This window comes from Squalius cephalus, assembly GCF_949319135.1.
Source record: "Squalius cephalus genome assembly, chromosome: 8".
In the NCBI taxonomy this organism is placed as follows: domain Eukaryota; kingdom Metazoa; phylum Chordata; class Actinopteri; order Cypriniformes; family Leuciscidae; genus Squalius; species Squalius cephalus.
Window position 1 is genome coordinate 42,426,416 of NC_137129.1, and position 25,597 is coordinate 42,452,012.

The 25,597-nt window shown below is 38.7% G+C and overlaps 2 protein-coding genes across 3 annotated transcripts in view; both read right to left on the bottom strand.

The window, feature by feature from the left end:
- LOC307163670 (protein NLRC3-like) overlaps positions 1-17,666 on the bottom strand; it is a 37,451-nt gene extending 19,785 nt beyond the window's left edge. Inside the window, exons 1-7 of one of the 2 annotated variants that reach the window (XM_079879818.1) lie at positions 17,634-17,666; positions 8,606-8,754; positions 8,367-8,469; positions 7,615-7,686; positions 3,712-3,828; positions 3,427-3,543; positions 302-415 (exon numbers count right to left, since the gene is read on the bottom strand). In XM_079879818.1, coding sequence (XP_079735944.1) covers positions 302-415; positions 3,427-3,543; positions 3,712-3,828; positions 7,615-7,664 — 398 coding nt within the window. In that variant the 5' untranslated portion in view covers positions 7,665-7,686; positions 8,367-8,469; positions 8,606-8,754; positions 17,634-17,666. Of the gene's footprint in view, positions 1-301; positions 416-3,426; positions 3,544-3,711; positions 3,829-7,614; positions 7,687-8,366; positions 8,470-8,605; positions 8,755-17,391 lie in introns of both variants that reach the window. The other variant, XM_079879817.1, reaches the window with a different exon arrangement.
- Positions 1-25,597, bottom strand: part of LOC307163748 (uncharacterized protein) — a 238,057-nt gene that overhangs the window by 142,419 nt on the left and 70,041 nt on the right. The window lies entirely within an intron of this gene.

Consider the following 25,597-nt stretch of genomic DNA (forward strand, 5'->3'; position numbering starts at 1 on the left):
TTTCATTCTCTAATCAACTGAAAAAAGAATAAATTAAAAGATTAATCTTGGTAACTGATCTTCAGATTGTTCAAATGAAGAATGCCATGCATCAGAAAATCTATATTTCAAGCTGATATTCAGACCAACAGCAAGACTGCATGAGTGTTATAACACTTTTAACAATACTTCAATAAACAAGAAGTTAACTTGCGTTAAAAGTGTTGATAGTTACTATTTACTTTATCTGTTATTAATAATGGATAGTCTGGGTACAGTGAGTTACTATCAGGATGAGTCTGTCTAGACAGAAATGTTGTACCTCATTTGAGTTGATGTTTGTCTTCTCTTAAATGTCATGTTGTCCACAGACCGGTCGCTCCTCATGGACACACAGCTGGACTCTGGTGCCTGTGATCTCTGCTGGGGGAATCCACTTCAACAGAATACAGACAAGAATATATATATTTCATTTTACATGGATAGATTGGTTCTCTATCTGAGGTTTATCAACATTTATCCATCCATCTGTCTATTCAGGTCTTGCAGTCTCTACTAATGAGCTGATGAGCTGAAACAGGTGTTTTATTAGGGGTGGGGGAAAAAAATCGATTCTTAGATGAATCGCGATGCGGACGTATATATTTTATATATATTTATAATAACGTAATATTGACGGAACGCAAAAGACGGAACTCTGAAGCGCGGAAGTGCAGTGCCCGGAACGTCTGTGGCATGCTCATAACAGAGACGCAATGATGGCTGAGCGCGAAATCCAAACACCCTCCTCATTAAAAGCTGAGGTGTGGAAATATTTTGGCTTCTATGAAGTTGAAGGGGGAAAGGAGCTGGACAAGACAAGAGCCACACTGTTTGTAAGCTTTGTAGAATAAAACTAAAATATTTCGGAAACACAACAAATATGAGAAGCCATATGACACGTTTCGTTGCTGCCAAACAGAGAGGACCATCGAGCAAACTATATTGTCGAAGCTTCCACCCGGCTCGGAAAGGGCGAAGCGCATTACACAATCAATCGCAACTTTTATTGCCAAGGATTTACGTCCATATTCAGTCGTTGAAAACGAGGGCTTTCGCGCTATGTTGCACACTTTGGAGCCGAGATACAATGTACCATCTCGGAGATATTTTACGGACACAGCGATCCCCACACTCTACAACAAGACCAAAACCGAAGTCATGGAATCACTGAAGAAAGCGGGTAGGATAGCTGTAACATGTGATGCGTGGACATCCATTGCCACAGAATCTTATGTCACCATAACTGCGCATTTTATTACAGATGAGTGGCAGCTAGTGTCTCATGTGCTCCAGACAAGAGCAGTGAATGAGAGCCACACGGGTGTAAATATGGCTGAGCTGTTAAAGAATGTAGCAGAGGAATGGAAGATCACTAAAAAAGATTTAGTTTTAGTTACTGATAATGCATCCAATATGGCTGTTGCTGCTGAACTGTGTAATTTCCTGCACGTAAAGTGCTATGCCCACACGCTAAACCTGGCCTCTCAGTGGGCGCTCAAGTTGCCCACTGTGTCAAGGCTACTAGGCAGGGTGAGACGCATTGCTACGTATTTTCACCGCAGTACCACTGCAAAACACCAGCTTGAAGAGAAGCAGATTCTACTTGGTCTGCCGAAACACAAGCTGAAAACAGATGTGAGTACCAGGTGGAATAGTGCGTATGAGATGGTTGACAGGTTTCTGGAGCAACAGCCTGCAGTCTCTGCTGCCTTACTGTCTCCTCAGGTAAGGAGAGGAGAGTCTGACATCTGCACTCTCACTGAAGCAGACATCTCAAATGCAGAGGATATTATCAAGGCCCTCAGTGGGGACCTCAGAAAGAGATACAAAAGCGAGCAAGATAGAAACACTCTTTTCACAGCTTCTGCTCTGGACCCGCGATTCAAGGGCCTGCCTTTTCTTTCTGAGGAGGAGAGAGGGGAGATGTATGGAAGAGTGATTGCTGAGGCTGCATCACTAGAGGTAATTTTGCTATTTTACTTCATGTAAAATGTCACTCTGGGCTTATGACTTATGATTTAATTATATAATAATAATAATAATAACAACAACAAATTCTATAATAATACAAGGTTTATATATTGTATAGAACCAGTACATTTGTGTTTTGACAATTTTGTTCAAAATTTTGTTCAGATTGAAGATAATGATTTAAAAATGTAAGGCTTTTGTGTTTACCTGTTCTTCTCATTGTGTTTAACTACAGCAAGAAGTGAGAGTTGAAGAGGAGGAAACCCCAGAGCACAACACATTGAGGGAAGAAGACACCCTGACCACTGAGGAGGAGCAACACCAAAACCCTTCTAACAAAAGAAAGTCATCATCTTCTCTGCTAGAGAATCTGCTGGGGCAGACCTTTACTGATGCTAGAGTCCAGCAGCAGCCCATGTCTGCTTATGCCAGAGCTGAGGAAGAAGTTACCAAGTACTGTAGTGCTCCATCACACCCTCTCTCTGAGGACCCTCTTAGTTGGTGGAGTAAGAATCAGATGATGTTTCCTCTGATTTCCAAGTTGGCCAAAAGATACTTGTGTATTCCTGGCACCAGTGTCTCTGCAGAGAGAGTCTTTTCTTACGGCAGGAGATATAGTAACAGCACAGCGGAGCACACTTGCATCTGAACATGTAGACCAGCTCCTGTTCTTACACAAGAACTTACACATTTGATCTAGCTAAGCACATTTGCACTGCCACACATTTGCATAAGTTTATTGTGGCCTATTTTGCTACTGCAAAATGTTTATTTTTTGAAAGATTATATTGCACATAACAGGAGGATGTTTGTTTGAAGTCCATTTTATGTTAGAGATTCAGAATATGCTGAAGTTTGTTATAATTTGTTATTGTTATATTATTAATTTACTACAAGTATGCTGCTAGTTCAGGCACATTTATTTTCCTGTTGGTTCTTTGCAATGTTAATAAAATATATTGTACGTTAATTCTTTATTGGTCATTACTTGGTACTTTTAAAGCAAAGTATTTATAGTCACACACAAAAAAAGATTCAGATAATCAATAATCGATAATCGATAATCGCTTTAGCATCGAATCGCAGCCCTCTGAATCGGAATCGAATCGAATCGTGAGGTGCCTAGAGATTCCCACCCCTATGTTTTATATGAGGGGGACATACAAAAATGTGTTGTGGTTGTGTTAGGGGCTCCAGAGAAGATCTAGTCTCTCTAGACCACTGATCTCAAATTTAATTCCTGGAGGGCCACAGCTCTGCACAGTTTTGCTCCAACCCTAATCAAACTCACCTGATCCAGCTAATCAAGGTCTTCAGGATTACTAGAAACTTCCTTGCAGGTGTAAGTTGGAGCTGGTTGGAGCTAAACTGTGCAGAGCTGTGGCTCTCCAGGAATTGAGTTTGAGATCACTGCTCTAGACAAAAATGTTGTACCTCAGATCAGTTGATGTGTGTTTTCCTTTAAATGCTATTGGCTGCCTCATAGACGCTTCACTCCTCATGGACACACAGCTGGACTGCGGTGGGCTTGATTTCTGTCTGCAACTTTGACTTAAATAAAACAGACGATTTAAAATAAACAGATATGACATAATAGACAAGAATTCATATTGCTAATTTTACATTTAGATAAACTTTATATAGAATCTATCTATCTATCTATCTATCTATCTATCTATCTATATATCTATCTATATATATATATATCTAATGTTGTACCTCAGATCAGTTGACGTGTGTTTTCCTCTAAATGCTATTGGAAGCCCCATAGACTGGTCACTCCTCATGGACACACAGCTGGACTCCGGTGGGTTTGATTTCTGTCTGCAACTTTGGCTTCAATAGAAAACCGATAAAAGTTCATTTTGGGATTGTTTTTTTTTTACATCCAGATGCAGAAAAGCTTCAGAAAATGTTGAAGAGTGATTACAGTGTACAAGGATCATTTCACCTGTTAATTGACATAGATGCGTGCTTTTTTAATAGGAAAGTGTAAAAAGACCATGTGTGAGACGAGACCCTCAGGGTACCAACTATATCTAGAGGTGGAAAGTAACTAATTACAAATACAGTTGCTTAACCAAGCTCAGCGCTTTTCTGTCTGTCTGACTTTAATAGAACAGAGATAACAGAATAGAGACAAGAATCAACTTGGCTGAATTAACATGAAAATAAATCCCACATGAGAAGGTTGTCTATTAAGACAGTATGTTGAAGAGTGATGAGACTGTCCAAGAATAATGTCATATATCATCTACCTGTCTACTAGAGCTGCACGATATTTCGGAAAATTATCGTCATCGCGATAATAGTATATGCAATATCTGTATCGCAGAGAGGTGCGATAAATGAAATTTATTTTATGTGCCAGTCATTTGTGTATTGCATGCATAGGCTGTTTATCCAAATTTGACCAATCAGATGTGGCCTTGCTATCTTTATACCCGCCTCCCCAGTAGGTGCTATTATGCCATTGGCTAAATCGGGCCCAAAGGGAAACCTAGGGGATTAGAGCAGAGAGTGGAAAATAAAAACTGATGGCGGGAGTAGAGACAAGCGAGGAAAATGACAACAGCGAGGAACTTAAAGGGATACTCCACTTTTTTTTGGAAATAGGCTCATTTTACAACTCCCCCAGAGTTAAACAGTTGAGTTTTACCGTTTTTGAATCCATTCAGCCGATCTCCGGTTCTGGCAAGCGGGAAGGAAGTCGACCTGGAAGTTGAAGCCGGCCGCGTGCCACCATCTTGTAGCAGAACTTCACCTGCAGTTAGCATCCCATTGACTCCCATTCATTTTGGCGTCACTTTGACAGCGAATAACTTTACATCTGAGGCGTTTGAAGACTCCATTTGTCCATTATGTATTTCTAAAGAAACACGACAATGTATAAAATGCTCCATTACCTTGTAGCTTATGTTATGGCCCCGTAGAAGCAGTTTTTGTAAAAGTAGGCTAACGATTGCGTCATACCCACGCGACTCTCTGTCGCACAGTAGAGAGATTACCGTATGGACGGGAGAAGAAGCTTGCGCGCAATCGGGGGGACGTGGAGGCAAAATGACAAAATAATTAATCAGAATACCTAGCAAAAGTTTCTCCTGCTCCAAGCTCATGGACACCTCCTACTCACACTCTCCGTCTCTGCAAGATTCGGAAGGGAATGATTCAGATTTCTCTCGGCACAGCTACTAGAAGACAGACGTCACATCTACGTCGTCAAGCTCGGTTTGAGTCTGCGCGTCAGGAAAGGAAGTGCTAAGAAATCGCTAAAAGTGGGCTTTATTTGTCTCAATTGAGATCCAATGAGATGGCTCTGTCCACTTCTTATACTGTCTATGCGTTCTGGCCGTACCACTTTTAACATAGCTTAGCATACATCATTGAAGTGGAATCATTCTCTCAAAAAAATGACCAAAGAGTTTCGATATTTTTCCTATTTAAAACTTGACTCTTCTGTAGTTACATCGTGCACTAAGACTGACGGAAAATGTAATGTTGCGATTTTCTAGGCTGATATGGCTAGGAACTATACTCTTATTCCTGCGTAATAATCAAGAAACTTTACTGCCGTACAGAAGAGTCAAGTTTTAAATAGGAAAAATATCGAAACTCTTTGGTCATTTTTTTGAGAGGAATGCTAATGGTCTTGTCCACTTCAATGATGTATGCTAAGCTATGTTAAAAGTGGTACGGCCAGAACCGGAGATCGGCTGAATGGATTCAAAAACGGTAAAATTCAACTGTTTAACTCTGGGGGAGTTGTAAAATAAGCCTATTTCCAAAAAAAGTGGAGTATCCCTTTAAATTCAGCCATAAATGGCGCTCCAACACTACCAGGCTGGCCATGTTAAGGCCGATGGCCTGGGCTGTGGTCTTTGTGGCCCGTAGTGCCAAGTCTGTAGCACTCCTGAGGTCCTTAAAGGCATCCGGGGAGGGGCCTGACTCGTCCATAGCTCGGAGAAGCTTAGCCTGGAATACCTAAAGAGTTGCCATGGGGTGAAGTGCAGAGGCGGCTTGACCAGCGGCAGAATAAGCGCGGCTGGCCATAGCCGAAGTGATCCTGCATGGCTTGGACGGGTGCACCGCTTTTGACCTCCAACTTCCTGCAGTGGGAGGGCACAAATGCGCCACAGAAAGTGCGTCATCCTGTTCATCAGCAGATCCGCTAAAGGAAACGAGTCCCGCCGCTGCAACAGAGGGGCGTTGATCGCTCCTGATGAACCGAACTGGAGAAGGGGGTGTCGGCGAGGCACGAGGGGAAGGACCCGGCGTGCACGCGCTGAAATCACCGCGTTCAGGAATCCTCTGATCGCGTCGCTTCTTCCTTCGGGGCTCGCGGGGCGCCGAAGATGGAAGGTGGATGGGCTCACTCTCTGAAGTAGCGACAGCGAGTCTGGATCGGAGGACAGATACAGGCATACTGTCGCAGAGATGACAGCCACCTTAGTGAGCGCTGCGTTGGCGTGCTCAGGGTTGAGACAGATAGCACACTGGGCGTGTCGGTCTGACACATGCAGGGGAACCCCGCAGGAATCGCAGATGGGAAGCGGCATTTGAAACAACGCGCTTTTTTAGAAGCTTAGCAAAGAAAAGGATACGCCGGATGCCACAGTGAAACGCTTGCTAGCGAGGTCTGACAACGGCGCAAAGCTGTTCCGCTGAGAGGCTGTTCTACGGCGAAGCGGCTTCTATCCGGAGAAAATCAGCGACGAGGTGAGTCTCAGCACTAAAGGAGAAAGATCTGTCATTTGGCGAGTTTTTTCGGGATTTATACTCTCCTGTCACGTGCAATTTGGCACGCATTGACACTGGCAGGGCGCCAAGCGCTCCTATTGGATCGCACGCTCATGCTCACTCGCCATTGGTTTGTGCAGTTGCCGCAGCACAGCCTATCAGCTCTCTCACGCGAGCTATCATGCTCTCGCTGTGCAGCTGCAATGCGTTTTAAAATAAAGGCTTCAGTATTCTCGAGAAAAGGAGTTTTCCCACAGCGTTTGCAACGCAGTACGAGAGAATGTTCTCGTAAGGGAACTTTTATTTTCAACAGAAAAAATAAACTTATTCGGGTTTTAAACAACTTGAGAGAGTAAATTATGACAATTTTCATTTTTGCGGGGAACTATCCCTTTAATGTTAATCAAACAACAAAACACAAAGGGAAAATCTCTCACTAACAAAGAAAATAATGACAAAGATTTTTATCTTCGCCTCTTTGGCCTAAATGTTTTTTATTTCATATTTTCTTCCTGAATTAGACTTAATTAGATCAGAAGAATATCTTTTACCTGATTATTTTAGTATGATCATTACATAGGCTATATAAATGAATTTTTTTAATAGCTAATAAAAATAGCATTTCTCTAGGGAAATGTTAAATCGCAAGAAATATCGTTATCGCATATTTTCCCAGTATCGTGCAGCCCTACTGTCTACTGTATCTGTGTGTCTCTGGACAATGTTTAAAAACCCTGAGTGTCTCCAACAACTGTATATCCCGGACCAGAATATGATAGAGACAACAGATCACTATACCAACCCTGGCAAACACACACACCACCCTGTTATGTGCAGAAAATGAGTCTTCTATATAACATTAAGATTATATGAAGATTGAAGTACCTGAATCCTGGAGAAGAATCTCCATGTCTGAATGTGTGTGTGTCGTCCATGATTCATTCAGTCTTCATGAAGCTGCACAAGTAAGAGATTAGAAAAACTCAGACCACAGAGTGACCCTAAACGTGCTCATGTAACTTCACTTGAAAAGTAAAGGTAGTGATGTTTTTAAGCTTGTTCAAATTCAGCCATAGAACTAAAACTGATAAACAGAATACGTCTTCCAGTTTCCTGCACCTGTGCTGTTAGATGCCATATCAGTATTAAACGGATAGTTCACCCAAAAATTAAAATTAGCCCATGATTTACTCACCCTCAAGTCTGCCACTATATCACTGCCATTATAAAATTTGGAAGAGCCAGGAATCTTTTTATATAACTCTGATTGTATTCGCCTGAAAGAAGAATGTCATATACATCTAGGATGACTTCAGGGTGAGTAAATCATGGGCTAATTTTCATTTTTGGGTGAACTATTCCTTTAATGTGGTTACGCGTGGCACAATGTCATCCACGGCCATTCTGATTTAATGTTTTTTATTTTGTTTAAGAGAGATAGGTCACCCAAAACGCACATGCAAATTGTATAAAGGCTCACATTCTGTGCATCACCCAAACTGATCTTATTGCATCAGTGAAGATTGGTTTAAATCAGTAGAGTCATATGGAGTTCCTGGATCTCCTAACAGGATCTGGTGAACAGGTGAAATTATATCAATTGTGAGTGTATATGCTGATGTCAAACATCTTTTTACCAGGCTAATCTTTAGGATGTTTCCAAACTTTTCCCTCATAAACAAAGGTAGAGCTCTGAGAGTTGTAGCCTTTCTTTGAGCAAGCCCATTGGAGTTTCTGTGTCTGAAACACAGAAAACAAATATGGAAAAAGTTATATGCATGTTATATCCAAAAAGAAGCATGGGAATTACCTTGAAAAAGAGATGGCAAAATTCAGTCTTTAACCAGAGAGATGTGATCACATGCAAAATAATTACCTGATGATTAAGTTGGTCTAGGAAGATCTTCATCTCATCTTATATGCTCTACCACTTGCTCTGTACAATTAGATGTGTATTCATCTAACAAAGAGAAAAAGGTGCTCTTCGGATTAGTTTGTGTGATCCTGTAATACTCAGCACAGACCCTGGAGAAAAAAAACATTGTTAAAACAGTAAGAATTAAGTGTAGGCCTACACAATAATTCAGTTCTACTAACTAAAAATTATAAACTCATCTGATATTTCAAAAACAAAGGCTGTATTAATCACTGTATTAATTAAATATTAAAGAGCACTGAGCGATTTTGTCTTTTGTTGATTAGCAGGAAAAACACTGACAGCGGCAGATACAATATTTTCACTTTAGACGTACTTCACACATACTACACATTCTATTATTTAATACACAAAGCAAACATACATATTTTTAACATAATATTTGTTTTGCATAATATAGGCCTATATATTTTTTTCCTCTAAATTGTATTATATTGCACTGCTGCAGAATGCCTGAGCCTTCAGCATGTACAAATTATTATGGACATTTGTAGCCTATAAATGACAAATAAACTTGAAATTGAATTTAAATTTAAATTTAAATTTACTGTCACTTTAAGAGCTATTACACATATCTAATACTGCAACATCTGGATTTCACAACATTGTTCGTTCACTTAAGACATAGCCGACTGTGTTTACGTGAATACTACACACAGTGGGGTTTTTGAAATAATTGTGTGTGTATTTCACTATTAATTAGCAATAAGCCGTGAAAGATAACTGAATTCGCACTCACATTCTGTCCGAGAGAAACAGCTTTCTTCTGTCTCAATCAGAGCAAGCACCACATTTGATTTTTTTTTCACAACTTTGTGCATTTTAAACACCATGCACGTCATTGTCTTTTCTCATTCAAGCGTGTTTCCTCACTTTAGTCTAGGTGTCTTAATAACGTTAAGTATCAATGTGCTATGCGGATAATCTCTAACAATAGACACTTATCGTCTCCACAGAAAATATCTTTTAACATAATACTATATTTTGCCAACATATGTGTGCAATGAATGTAGCTTATTTTCATTCATAAAGCAAAAGAAAACTTACAAAAGTAATTTTCTGATAAATCATCATACACGGATACACTGTTTTGTTGTATGCACAGATTTTGAGGGTCATTTATAGAAAGATGTTTTCTTTAGCTGTAGATTAGGTGGTGTAGGCTACACCTGTGATAGGTGTGAGATAGACATAAGCGAGAAATTTCTACCAGCTGACGACATTCTAGGAAACCATAGTTGTTTTTCAAAGTGTGTTTTTCAAAGTGTAAGGAAAATAGACACGCTGCAATAGATTGAGAATGGCGCTGTTAAAAATTGGTAAACAATTTCAAAACAGGGTGTTTCAGAAGAAATGCAAACAAAATCAAAGATGCATAAAAACAAAGGTGTCCAAAATGTTACATGCTAATATTTGGTCTTGTTTCAGAGTCGGCGTGCCACAGTGAAAACTTTGTGACTTGTGTGAACTTTGATAAGGCCAAGAACACTAGCGCTGTTAAACATGCGGTTCAATAACAATTTTCAATATAAACAAGAATCCTGAGCTTGTTTCACATATAACTGTTGATAGTTAGATATAATAGTTAGATCATTTATCTAACAATTGAAATTTACAATATGTTAAAACATTTTGGCATTCTGCTGATGAGGCCAATAACTGCTTACGTCAAGTCAAGTCATCTTCATTTATATAGCGCTTTTAACAATGTAGATTGTTTCAAAGCAGCTTTACAGAGATAAACGTATAATTTAAGGTAACAGAGATTGTTTGGGCTTTATATTTTATATTCTTTAATAAAGTTTTCTTCCAGCTAAAGTTATTTTTGATTGATTCGCTTCTGTCACAACGATCATTTGTTATTTAATTAGGAGCCACTAAGACGACACCATTCTCTCAACACAAACTTTAAACGCGAACCTGTGATGAAGGCTGATGGCGTTCACATGCGCATTAAGAATTGGTTCTGTAGTTATGTGTGTTTGAATATATGAGCGCAGGTTTGTAATTCCCTACAAACCAAGCCTAAACAATGTACTGGTTTTTCCTTATAAATTTTGATACAGAATTTTATTTTGCCTTTTCGGGGTAGATACGCGAAACAAATTTTCTGACAACTCTTTATCTGTAGAGTGGTAGAGGGATCCTCCATAGGGAGAGACTAGTTGCCACTTCAGCACTGCGCTGTCATCGGGTCCAGGCGAATATCCTTCGTCAGATCTGGATACGGCCTGGATCCGGCAGGCTGCGGGAAAACCTCGGGATAAACAAAGACACTAAAATTAGCGTAGATGCCATTCTTCTCATGATGTAACGAGTACATCAGGATTTATGGGAAGTGTTCCCGGTTCCAGCTGACCTAATCTATGCAGCCTAACATGGAATTATAGAAGTCTATAATGTATTATGTGAACGCTAGGTCAAAGAGATGTGTTTTTAATCTGGCTTTGAACTGACAGAGTGTGTCTGCTTCCCGGACAATGTTAGGAAGTCTGTTCCAAAGATTTGGTGCTAAGTAGGAAAAGGATCTACCGCCAGCAGTCGATTTTGATATTCTAGTTATTATCAACTGGACAGAATTTTGAGATCTCAATAGACGTGAAGGACTATAATGCGTTAAGAGCTCGCTCAAGTACTGTGGAGCTAAACCATTTAGTGCTTTGTAAGTAATCAGCAATATTTAAAAATGTATGCGATGTTTAATAGGCAGCCTATTAGTAGTGTTGACAGAACCGGGCTAATATAGTCATTCTTCCTGGTTCTGGTAAGAACTCGAGCTGCTGCGTTTTGAGCTACAGTAGCTGTAGTTTGTTTATTAAGCATGCAGGGCAACCACCCAGTAGAGCATTACAATAATCTAGCCTTGAGGTCATGATCGCATGAACTAATTGTTCCGCATTTGTAGGGCTGGGTACCGAACGTTGATACTTTTATGGTATCGAAAAAAATACTCCAATCCTATGAGTATCAAAAAATTATTTATCTTTCGGTGGCAAATTTCGGTTCCAAAAGCATCTGAGTCCTCAAAAAGCATCTTTTTGTTGATGTTGAAATTAATTTTAAAACATATGGTATCGAAAAAAGTATCGTCAGGAATCGGTATCGAAACTGAGGTATCGAAATTGGCACCGGATCACATGTATTAATCCACATAGCGCTCTCTATTTACTCCCGAAATCTGAGGCAGCCGCTGAAGACGAGGTGGAATTATTTTGTTTTTAAAGAAAATGCTCCCTCAACTCTACCGAGAGATTACTGAGAGTTTCTGATATTATCATCATTCCGTGAGATGAAATTGTCCTGAGAGACTGAGCGCGAGCTCATGAAGCTCCGCCCCCTGTGCCGGCCATCAAGTGTTAGACAGTATTCTAGGTTATTACGTGAGGAAGTTTGTCCAATAATTAGAATTTCTGTTTTTTTCAGAATTTAGAAGTAGGAAATTACAAGTCATCCAATTTTTTATATCAGCTATGCATTCCGTTAATTTTGTGAATTGGTAAGTTTCGTTAGGTTTTGAAGAAATATACAGCTGAGTATCGTCAGCATAACAGTGGAAGCTAATTCCATGTTTCCTAATGATATTTCCCCAGGACAGCATGTACAGATTGAACAGCAGCGGTCCTAGTACTGAGCCTTGTGGTACGCCATACTGAACTAGTGATCAATAAGACATCTCTTCATTTACTGCTACAAACTGATAACGGTCAGATAAGTATGATTTAAACCATGCTAGTGCAATTCCACTAATGCCAACATAGTTTTCTAGTCTAGTTAAAAGAATGTTGTGGTCAATGGTGTCAAATGCAGCACTAAGATCGAGTAACACTAATAGAGAGACACAACCACGATCGGATGATAAGAGCAAATCATTTGTGACTCTAACGAGAGCTGTTTCGGTACTATGGTACGGTCTAAATCCTGACTGAAAATCCTCGCAGATATCATTTCTTTCAAGAAAGGAAAACAGTTGTGAGGATACTGCTTTTTCTAATATCTTTGACAAAAAAGACAGATTCGAGATCGGCCTGTAAATGACTAATTCTATAGGATCAAGTTGCAGGTTTTTAACTAGCGGTTTAATTATAGCCAGCTTAAAGGTTTATGGTACGTATCCTAGAGACAAAGATGAATTAATGATATTAAAGGGATAGTTCACTTTGAAATTCAATTTTGGTATGTTTTAGCTTACCTCAAGGGCATCCAAGATGTGTCTTTTTTTCCGCAGTAGTTTCCATTTTGATATTTTTAGGTCAAACCGTTCTTGTCTCTCAGTCAGATAATGCAGGTCTGTGGTCACCACCTCAAAGAGCATGCACAGAGAAGTCCAAATTAAAACAATTCCCCATCGTCCAAATTAAACAATTCCCCATCGTAAGAACACATTGATGGCCTAAGACACGAAACGAGCGGTTTGTGTGAGAAAACGAACAGTATTTATCCAAGTCCAAGTGATCTGAGGGCGCGAGCGCTTTCTGCTGTGTGACGTGTGCGCAGACTGGTGCATAGATATATATACACTAGATTTCGCAATAAAGACATTCGTTCCAATGAACTGCCGTAGCCAATGCGACATCTAGTGTATATACTGTATATCTATGCACCAGTCTGCGCACACGTGACACAGCAGGATGCGCCCGCGCCCTCAGATCACTTTGACGTGGCTGTGTTACAAGAGGTAAAAACGATATAAATACTGTTCGTTTTCTCACACAAACCGCTCGTTTCGTGTCTTAGGCCATCAATGTGTACTTACGATGGGGAATTGTTTAATTTGGACGATGGGGAATTGTTTTAATTTGGACTCTGTGCATGCTCTTTGAGACAGTAACCATAGACCTGCATGATAAGACTGTCAGACAAGAACGGTTTGACCTAAAAATATCAAAATTGAAACTACTGCAGAAAAAAAGACACCTACATCTTGGATGCCTTTGAGGTAAGCTAAAACATACCAAAATTTAATTTCAAAGTGACCTATCCCTTTAAGAAGAGGATCTGTGACCTCTGGAAGCATCTCTTTCAGTAGCTTAGTCGGAATAGGGTCTAACATACATGTTGTAGATTTAGATGAATTAACGAGTTTGCAAAATTCTTCCTCTCCTATAGCAATGAATGAATCAAATTTTTGCTCAGGGAGACTACAATGCACTCCCTGATGCGATACTGTAGTAGACGGTTGCATAGTTATAATTTTGTCCCTGATATTATCAATCTTATAAGTGAAGAAGTTCATAAAGTCATTACTGCTGTGCTGCTTGGAAACTTCTGTGTTTGAGGCTTTAGTTTAGCCACCATTTCAAATAAATACCTAGGATTATGTTTATTTTCTTCTAATAGGGTTGAAAAATAAGCAGATCTAGCAGCTTTTAAAGCCTCTCTGTAAGTAATTGAGCTTTCCTTCCATGAAATCCGAAATACCTCTAGTTTTCTTTTCTTCCAGTTGCGCTCCATTTTTCTGGCTGCTCTCTTAAGGGCCTGAGTGTGCTCGTTGTACCACGGCGTTGGACTATTTTCTTTAATCTTTTTTAAGTGCAACGGAGCAACTGTGTCTAAAGTGCTGGAAAAGAGAGTTAAAAGTTTCTGTTGCAGTATCAAATTCTTCTAAGCTATCTGGGATGCTGAGATGATGAAACTGATTAGGAAGATTATTAATAAAGCAATCTTTAGTAGCAGAAGTGATAGGTCTAACTTATTTATAACACAGAGTCGGCTTTGCAGCCTTGGCTAAATGTAATTTACACGAGACTAGATAATGATCTGAGATGTCATCGCTCTGCTGCAGAATTTCAACGGCATCAACATCTATTCCATGTGATAATATTAGATCTAGAGTGTGATTACGACAATGAGTATCTTTGTATGCAGTGTAACAGTGTAACAGTAACAGTGTCTCCCAACGACCTGTTTTCAGAATGCTGTTTTAGTGACGTCACTAAGCACAGGCCCCGCCCACGAGTGTTGACAGACACAGCTGTTTCAACATAGACCCGGCCTGATCGAGTTCACAGCTGCTGCACTAATGAAAATGTCTCCCAAACATTGTAGGTGTTGTGTGGCTGGATGTATTAATCCACATAGCGCTCTCTATTTACTCCCGAAATCTGAGGCAGCCGCTGAAGATGAGGTGGAATTATTTTGTTTTTAAAGAAAATGCTCCCTCAACTCTACCGAGAGATTACTGAGAGTTTCTGATATTATCATCATTCCGTGAGATGAAATTGTCCTGAGAGACTGAGCGCGAGCTCATGAAGCTCCGCCTCCTGTGCTGGCACCAGCAGCTTATTTGCATTTAAAGGGCACACACTAAAACAGCATGTTTTTCTGAGCCCCAAAAAATGACAATTTAAACATGCTGTAAAAAATGATCTGTGGGGTATTTTGAGCTGAAACTTCACATACACACTCTGGGGACATCAGAGACTTATTTTACATCTTGTGAAAAGGGGCATAATAGGGAACCTTTAAGACAAACTTTACTTATGCCGCGTCATGGAACACAGAAGCACATCTCGTCTCTGAAAATGTGTGGTTTTCCAAATGATACAACTTAGTCTAAATAAGAGCAATCTGGAGTCCTCGGATTTCTTAACCCTCTTATGCTCTTAGTTTCCTGTTTACACTCAGTGCATCTGTGGTCTATATGACCCCAAACATGTATTGAGTTAAAATATAAAATAAAATATAAAATATATTTTAATGACACAAATTATACATCATATCATCTGTATTTTTATGCTGTGTTTTGGGGGATATGAAGTACTTTTTTACCTATTTGCTGCAAAATTCCTCAACTACACCATTAGCCTACCTATGAAATATAACATTTTTTATGAAAAAAACACATTAATGATGATCAAATTTAAATATGAGTTGTTTCTGGATATTGAAATAGGTGTTAGATGGATAATTCTGCCATCTGCTGAATTTATGAATTTAGAATAGAAAATAGAGAACAGAAAAGAGCTGATTATGTGCTAGATCTGTACATGGTAACTTTAAGCTTTAAATATTGAATAAAGGTTCTATTATAACACTAAGGTTGTCTAATTCAAAGCCTGTGTAACTAATGGATTTCATCATCCTTACCCAAGTTGACTGATTACATTAATACCAAAAAAGGAAAATTCTGTCATTTACTCACCGCCATGTTGTTCCGAACATGTATGAATTTATCTGTAATGTTGTACAAAAATGAAGATATTTTGAAGAATGTGGGTGTTCCAACAGTAGGAAAAAAAAAATACTATGGAAGTCAATGGTGCCCATTAACTGTTTGGTTACAAACATTCAACAAAATGTCTTCCTTTCTGTTCAACATTACAGAGAAACTCCTACAGGTTTGGAACTACATGAGGGTGAGGGTGAGTAAATGACAAAATTTACACTTTTGGTGAACTGGCCCTTTAAATCATATTTAGGGATTTTTTGGTGAACTATCCCTTTGCCCCTTTTCTTTGTTTTTTTTAATGTTCTTTTATATCCTATTGCTTATTTTCTTTATATATTAGGACTACTTTTAAATATATTAAAAGTAACAATATCCAATGCGTCATAATGTAGTCTACTAAAACTCTTATACGTAGTTGAAAGTTTTGAAGTTTATTTTGTTTATTTTTTACATTTTGACAGGATTTTGACATTTCTAAACATAAATAAACTTACTAAGAAGATAAGAGCCAAACATACAATCTGGCTGTAGGATATTTACATACTTTACACAGGGCTGCCAACTTTTGAGTTTAGCTTGGAGTGAGATTTTTTTTTTTTTTTTTATTATTGCTTGACAAAAATTTCAAGATTTCAATTCCATTCTTGTGATTTGATTCCGATTTTGATTCAATATTGACTAATTTGGATACATGTTTATTGTCAATTTTATTTAAAAAAAATAATCTCACCTAATGCTGTAAACATAGAGGGCCCAATCTGCTGGTATTATTAAAGGTTAAAAATAACAAATTAAATTAAATATAATGCAGTTTTTGTTATAATAACAATTATTTAATGACATAAGTAAAAATATAATAAATATGTAATATAGTGCTCAGCAAAATCTCCTCTCTAGCTATTTTTTCTATTCAGTTAACATGCTATGGTCATTTAATGGCTCTCCTGAGGTAAATGTAACGTTATGTGACATAATTGTTCTCCTGCTGTTATATTGACCGCTTTTAGTGGTTGAAAAACACTAATTGGTCGATATTATGTATACTTTCGGTAAGTTGTACTGCATCTTTAAATAAAAAAGTAACAGATGATCGGTTCACGTGCACTTGAACTGAGGCGCTCAGCAATCTGTCACGTCACATTTACAAGCGCCAAACGTATTTTTGTCTGAATTTCGTAATAAAATTGACGAAATCTAAGAGCTGAGAATTAGTTTAATATTAAAATTAGGTTACCTCTTTGCTCCGCAATTTTTCAGTGCGTGAGAAAATGGATGTGTGGCGTGAGAGCGTGTGAAAAGTGTCAATTGCGTGAGTCTCACGCTCAATGCGTGAGAGTTGGCAGCCCTTACAGCATGTTAGCGGTCCACGATAATGCGGAAGTCCCCGATATTTTTAGCTAAAACACACTGGGTTTTAATTCAGGGAAACTGCTGAAAATTGCTGAAAAAGTTCTGTATGAAGGCAGCCCGAAACAATAAATTCCAGACAATTGGATCCCCGATATCAAGATCTAGTAACTTTACTTTCAGTTCAATGTACGCGTGTGAAAATGACCACCTGTTCCGGAGAATTCAGTTTCCCTCCAACGCGCGTTCGCAACATCACTGGCTCGCGTGATAACGTGATGATGACGGAAATTACGTTTCTCATTCCTCTTCTTCTTGTTAATGGCTGTTCACTTCTAGGATCAATACATTCATATACCGTAATTTGTAACCTATATCTTATTGCCTATATATCCTACATAACGTTACAACTTTCACTAAAGACGGTGAAACGGACAGCGAGCTCATATTTACCACATCCGAGTATGTGAGATGTCACGTGATGACGCCACGCCGCGGGTCACATGACTGACTCAACCAAAACCAAAACAACACAGCAGAAATGTCACTTCTTCATTCCGCTTTTATGTTCAGAGTATAAAATGTCGATGTTTTTAATGCCCTTCACGTTTTTTATATTTTCTGTGCTGTTAGTCGTGTTTGGTACCGCGCTTGGATTTCTGGGAAATGGAGATACATTTCGACGAAAGGTGAGAATAATTGAGATCAACCGAAAACAATGAAACAAACTTCATAACTTACCGGTGCAACAACAAATAACATTTAAAAAGCTGCAAACACCTACATAATGGACACTATTTATAAATATAATTATTTTTACGTTTTGTTTTTTAATCTAGTATGAACGTGGTGCTATTATTACAGCTGAAGTCATGTGTCAAGTTTTATTGATTAGGCCTATTATTCGTTTTTTCTGTTTATTTAGGCTAATTTCTTACAAAAAGTTGGTTATCAAGTTCCTCTTTATGTGTTTTTGAAAGGTTGAATCAGAACTAGAAAGTATTTCCGTATAATAGTGATAAGTGAGATGAACTAGCCTAATGTATTTTATAAATGAGTTATTTCATATGAGTTAGTTTCATATATGATCTTTGAAACCCATAAACTGCTTTTGGGATGATTTTTTAAAATTAAAATACTCATGATTAGCTGTACAAATGATTTAGTGTAATGTGAATATATTTCTACATTTACTATATTAATGTAAATGATTAATAATTATGACAAATCATTCATGTGAACTGGTTCTTTTCAGTGTTTTAGTCAAACTAATATACAGAGCATTTACAGTCACAGCATTAGAGACATTTGACAATCAATAAATAATGTAAGGTTTAATATGAAAAAATTGGGTAATACTTTATAATAACATTCAGTTGTAAGTCATTTATAAGTGGTTAGTTAATGATGAACTAATCATTTACAAAACATTCATAAATGATTGACAAATGAATGGCAACTGATATACTAGCATTTTATGTATGTTTTGTAAATTCTGTTACAAGGAATTTACAAGGGATTAGTAAATTATTAACTAATTATTTACGAAATGTGACTATGGGTTCATAAATGATTACTAAGTGATATGTTAATTATTGTATGTATGTTTTGTAGATTAAGTTATAAGTCATTTACAATTGATTAGTTAATTATTAACTAATCATTTACAAAACATGAATATGCGTTTCATAAATGTTTAATAAATTATGTGTTTTTTTGTATGCATGTAGCAATTAGAGGGCGCAGAAAGTGCTGTAAATGCCTTGTATACACGTACAGATAATTTGTAACAGGTCAGTAACAGAGTTCAACACAATGATGTGTAAACAACGCATGAATAAATCATTTACAACACTTTCTGCATCCCCTAAAGTGTAAACTATTCATCACTTGTAAATGTGTTACACATCATTCGTATAATAACATTATCGAAATTAGTTGATATTTGACTGGTTTTGTCCATCTTCTGTTAAACTGTCTCACACATGAATTATGTTGAATATCTGTCAGCTGTTAAATTTAACTACACAATTAGATAATACCAGTTTAGCTCAACCAATTACCAAGCAATGCTTCATTGTGTTCAGTCTGTGTGTAAAAAGAGCATTAGCAATTAAAGAAAACACACTTCAGCGAAACATGATCAGCTCAAAGTGTCCCAATCAGTTTTGGCCCCAAATGTTTATAAATTGTACTGGTAGTCACTGTTGTTGTGTAATCTCATCAAAATAAACGAGAGCACACCGAGTAGCGAACAGGTCTCTTTACTTTTCATTCTCCATCACTAGGGGTGAGGGGCCGGCGAAAGGTCAATTAAAGAAAACACACTTCAGCAAAACATGATCAGCTCAAAGTGTCTGAATCATTTTTGGCCCCAAATGTTTATAGATTTTACTGGTAGTCACTGTATGAAGAATTTTTGGGTATGATATGTCACAGTTGACTTTATTTTGCTCTCCTCACTAACATAAATTAACTATAGTGTCCTGCACACACTACTAAAAAAATAACAAAAATCATATCTGGTGTCTGAATAATTTTTGGTTTGACTGTAATTCATCTGAATTCACATCAATGATATTCAACATTATGAAATGAATATGACTCTCTACAGTTGTGGTATAAAGGGTTTGTGATCAGTTTAATGATACTGATGTGATGAACACACTTCTTTCTGATGTTTTCAGGTGTGTGTAGAGCTGAACTGGTTCAGATAAGGTTGGAGGCTCACGCGGAGGCCAGCTCCAATTATACGGAAAGGATGTGCGCCTGCAACGCAGGGACTTCCAAGTTATAAAATCTGGCGAAGGTGGACGGCGAGGACCGGCCGGCCGCTGCACATATATATCCAATAGATCCTCCACTACACCACGCCCAGGAGAAGGCCATGCCTCTGGGGGAGTGAGCGCTGACGCCTATGGGGGCATTGCAGGCCTATAGAAGCGTATGCTAGAGCGATAGCAGCCACCAGCCATCAGGATAACCTTTGCTTCATGACCGGAAGCGCTTTGGTGCGACCACCTAAGCTTACAATGAGTGATGTGACGTTCTGCACAGAGGCTTCGAAGCTTGTATCAAAAAAAGCGAAACATCACACATTGAACCAGTGTATCGGAGCTTGATTCGTTTTGCCATAATGATCTGTGGCGTCCAAAGCTTTGTTTCCACACACAGTCACGAAACTGCTTCGTATTCAGATTAAAAAATAGTGCGAACCCCTTGAGCAGGTTTCGAGTGTCATGCCCTTCGGTAGTAGTAAATAAAAAAATATATATATACTTAGCCCTCACACTGTTGAACAAGTCCTTTTCCTTAATAAACTTCTTTAATTTCTTAAATTACCCACAAAATAAAGTGTCAGCTCCCCAGTTCACAAGCACTTCACCATTCCACAATATCTTTTGATTTTGATTTTGATTATACAGTGCCTTGCGAAAGTATTCGGCCCCCTTGAACTTTTCGACCTTTTGCCACATTTCAGGCTTCAAACATAAAGATATAAAACTGTAATTTTTTGTGAAGAATCAACAACAAGTGGGACACAATCATGAAGTGGAACGAAATTTATTGGATATTTCAAACTTTTTTAACAAATAAAAAACTGAAAAATTGGGCGTGCAAAATTATTCAGCCCCCTTAAGTTAATACTTTGTAGCACCACCTTGTATGTATCTATCAGTTTTGCACATCGAGAGACTGAAATTTTTGCCCACTCCTCCTTGCAAAACAGCTCGAGCTCAGTGAGGTTGGATGGAGAGCGTTTGTGAACAGCAGTTTTCAGTTCTTTCCACAGATTCTCGATTGGATTCAGGTCTGGACTTTGACTTGGCCATTCTAACACCTGGATATGTTTATTTGTGAACCATTCCATTGTAGATTTTGCTTTATGTTTTGGATCATTGTCTTGTTGGAAGACAAATCTCCGTCCCAGTCTCAGGTCTTTTGCAGACTCCATCAGGTTTTCTTCCAGAATGGTCCTGTATTTGGCTCCATCCATCTTCCCATCAATTTTAACCATCTTCCCTGTCCCTGCTGAAGAAAAGCAGGCCCAAACCATGATGCTGCCACCACCATGTTTGACAGTGGGGATGGTGTGTTCAGGGTGATGAGCTGTGTTGCTTTTACGCCAAACATAACGTTTTGCATTGTTGCCAAAAAGTTCGATTTTGGTTTCATCTGACCAGAGCACCTTCTTCCACATATTTGGTGTGTCTCCCAGGTGGCTTGTGGCAAACTTTAAACGACACTTTTTATGGATATCTTTAAGAAATGGCTTTCTTCTTGCCACTCTTCCATAAAGGCCAGATTTGTGCAGTATACGACTGATTGTTGTCCTATGGACAGAGTCTCCCACCTCAGCTGTAGATCTCTGCAGTTCATCCAGAGTGATCATGGGCCTCTTGGCTGCATCTCTGATCAGTCTTCTCCTTGTATGAGCTGAAAGTTTAGAGGGACGGCCGGGTCTTGGTAGATTTGCAGTGGTCTGATACTCCTTCCATTTCAATATTATCGCTTGCACAGTGCTCCTTGGGATGTTTAAAGCTTGGGAAATCTTTCTGTATCCAAATCCGGCTTTAAACTTCTCCACAACAGTATCTCGGACCTGCCTGGTGTGTTCCTTGTTCTTCATTAAGCACTCTGTGCTTTAAACGGACCTCTGAGACTATCACAGAGCAGGTGCATTTATACGGAGACTTGATTACACACAGGTGGATTCTATTTATCATCATTAGTCATTTAGGTCAACATTGGATCATTCAGAGATCCTCACTGAACTTCTGGAGAGAGTTTGCTGCACTGAAAGCAAAGGGGCTGAATAATTTTGCACGCCCAATTTTTCCGTTTTTATGTTAAAAAAGTTTGAAATATCCAATAAATTTCGTTCCACTTCATGATTGTGTCCCACTTGTTGTTGATTCTTCACAAAAAATTACAGTTTTATATCTTTATGTTTGAAGCCTGAAATGTGGCAAAAGGTCGAAAAGTTCAAGGGGGCCGAATACTTTCGCAAGGCACTGTATATGCCCACATGAGCTTTGCCTTTGAATTCATAGGATTAGGACTGAGGCTAAAGTTTATGTGAATAAGGCTGCATTTGTTGATCAAAGCAGATTTGTTCATACATCGTGTAAGAACTAGGTTACATAAACACTTAACACATGAATTATGAGGATTACATTTATTGCTTTGTGGTTTATGGAGCTCAAAGTGATATATTACATGGAAAAAAAAGGATGGGTCTTCTGGGACAGAAAGGCAGCTTTTCCACCTTTTGACCACAAGATGTCGTTACTGTGCAGCGTGTTGACAAGCTTCGAGTAATGAACCATTTTACAATCCAGTTGAGGGGGAAAGCCCCGGTGCTTAACAAAGCTTCATTTCACCATCACTACAAACATCAGCTCCGACTGTCTGTAGGCTACTGTATGCTCTCAGAGAGCAGGTGTTATTTCCCGCGTTTCCACTGTCGGGCCAGAAGCCTCTCGGGAACAATGTCACACTAACCCATCTTTTCACCAACAAACTGAAGTTTTATCAGAAAACCAATCAGAAAGAAATCACTGGAAACAGTGAGATCGCAAAACAAACATAATAAAAGCGACTGTTTGCTGGCATTTTTGTTGTTTACTTGAATATTTAAAACCCAAGCATTGATGTTTTACAATAAAAAGTGATACATTGATCATAATTAATTCATTTGTGTCAAAATTGCACATTAGTCACAGAAATAAAATGGTTGAGAATGAAAAGAGGACAGTCTTTTTTTGTTTTTTATTTATTAGAACAAAACTGTGTGGTCCAATAAATGCAGTGCCACATTTAATACCATCTATATTAAGGCACTGGGCATTGCAAATATTTTTGAAATCGTGCTTAATGTTTTCTAAACAAGTATTTATTTCCAGTTGAATTTTCTGATTTCCCATGGGCTCACTGGTTCTTGGTCCGCCCCTGTGCCACCCCTAAATTATATAAAAAATTCACAGACAACATATGTTCACATTCATGGCACAATTCAAACGGGATCAGAAAATAATTATTTTCTCCCATTCACTTGCATTGACGATTTTTCAACCTAGAGGTCCAGCGGGGTTAGCGGAGGGGCGGGACTTACCAGCTCTATAATAATTATTTTCTGGTCCCGTTTGATTTGTGCCATGAATGTGAACATATGTTGTCAGTGAATTTTTAATATAATTTTTCATGTTACGAGTTTGACAGTATATTGTGTGATTCTTCGGCTAGCAGTTGTGGAAAAGACATAACGAGAAAGACTACATGTCGCCTATGTGACGTCACCCCATAAAGTTGACTTACCCGTGGTTTTCGCCAACCTCAACGATTTTGTCCTCTCCCTGAAAGAAGGCGGTGAAGTGCACCAAAGACACAGCCATGTTTAGCGGGATCCGTGAGCTAGTGTCCGTATGCGAGTGGTGGTGACGTATCAAATGCGTCGAAAGCAGCGAAGAGTTGTAGTCCACAAAGTGCTCTCACACAAAGTCTAACCGTATCAAACTCCTACCCGCTAAATTGTATCATTCTTCACACGAAAAATTATATAAAAAATTCACAGACAACATATGTTCACATTCATGGCACAATTCAAACGGGACCAGAAAATAATTATTTTCTCCCATTCACTTGCATTGACGATTTTTCAACCTAGAGGTCCAGTGGGGTTAGCGGAAGGGGCAGGACTTACCAGCTCTATGGACATGTGCCATTGGCTTCTGTGCGTCAGATGCCATGTCACTTAATGTTAATACCGCCTCTCACTTTTCGGGTGAAACGTCCACTAGAGGCGCTAAGTGTTATCAATTTTTCTCCGTTCCAGATGCGTGTTTATTAAAAGGATCTCCGCCTAGTTTGACAACTTAGCCTTATTGGGTTAGCGATACCATTTGCGACACAAACGTGATATAATAACACACCCGATGTTTTCGTTGTAGCGAGATATTTTAAAATAAAGTTTTTACCTGTAAGTCGCCATTGTTGTTTTTACCCGTTGCATTCTGGGCCGTGACGTAGACTGGTCCCAGCGCTGCTACAAACACAAGGCGCGTAAACACTAACGTTATCAAGTTAAACTATTACCTCAATTAGCGAGCGAAATGTCTGCCGTTAACCCTTTTCAGTTCGAGCCTGAAGGTGGAGGAAGGTTCACAGGATGCTAATCATCTCGTAGCCGTAGGTGAGGAGGAGCAGGAGGAGAGAGTAGGGCACACGCATTGGTGTGGCTGTGGCAATTGTTTACCAATGCTTACTGAAAGGGAGAGTGTTTGCTGTAAGGAACTCCACTTCATATCAGCAGCAGTCCAGGGTAAGGTAGCTAGGGTAGCTATATTGATTAATAACTATATTGGCCTGAAGAATTTTGAAATAATCTACCACAGTAAATGCATATTATAGTCTAAGAACAGGATACTTGTTTACAGATTTACCATGCATCATTGCCCATCCTAATTTTGAGGCAGTTTGTCTCAATCCAGATATACTGTGGGCTGCCCTCGTCAGCCTCCATGACAGATGGAGCGCTGGTTTACCCAGCCGCGATGCAGTTACTAACAGGCAGGTCTAACATGAACATATTTGTTTAGAATTATATAACATATTACATGGCTTGGCTGAAATCCAGTGTAGAATGCGGTGTGTTATTTCTTGATAACAGACCGCTGCGAAGTTTAACAGAGCGTTGCTATGGACGCAGGATTCTAACCAGAGACGGAACGGACTATTTTCTTTAGCGGAAGCAATACAATCGTTTTTAAATCAATAAATTCCTTTTTAAATCAATATTTTGTGTCAAATTATTGATTTATTTGGTAGGTAGCCATGTAATAAGCGAGATAATGTATAGCGAGGCAAGGCAAGGCAAGGCAAGTTTATTTATATAGCACATTTCATACACAATGGTAATTCAAAGTGCTTTACATACTATTAAAAATAATCAGAAGAAATAAGAATATACAAAACAGTTTAAAATAAAGAAACGAGAAAGAACTAAAAATAATTAAAACAGTTTAGAATAAAGAACAGTTTAAAATAAAGAAACAAGAAAGAACTAAAAATAATTAAAACAGTTTAGAATAAAGACTAAAATAAGACACAGGATAAACAGTCGGACAAACAGTGACACAGTGCTCATTCATTAAATGCACAGCTAAACATAAGTGTTTTGAGTCTGGATTTGAATGTGACTAATGTAGGAGCACATCTGATCTCCTCTGGAAGCTGGTTCCAGCTGCGGCTGGCATAATAGCTAAAAGCAGACTCTCCTTGCTTAGAGTGAACCCTTGGAACTTCTAGCTGATGTGATCCTAATGATCTGAGTAATCTGTTGGGTTTGTATTCCGTGAGCATATCTGCAATGTATTGAGGTCCTAGGCCATTAAATGATTTATATACTAGTAATAATA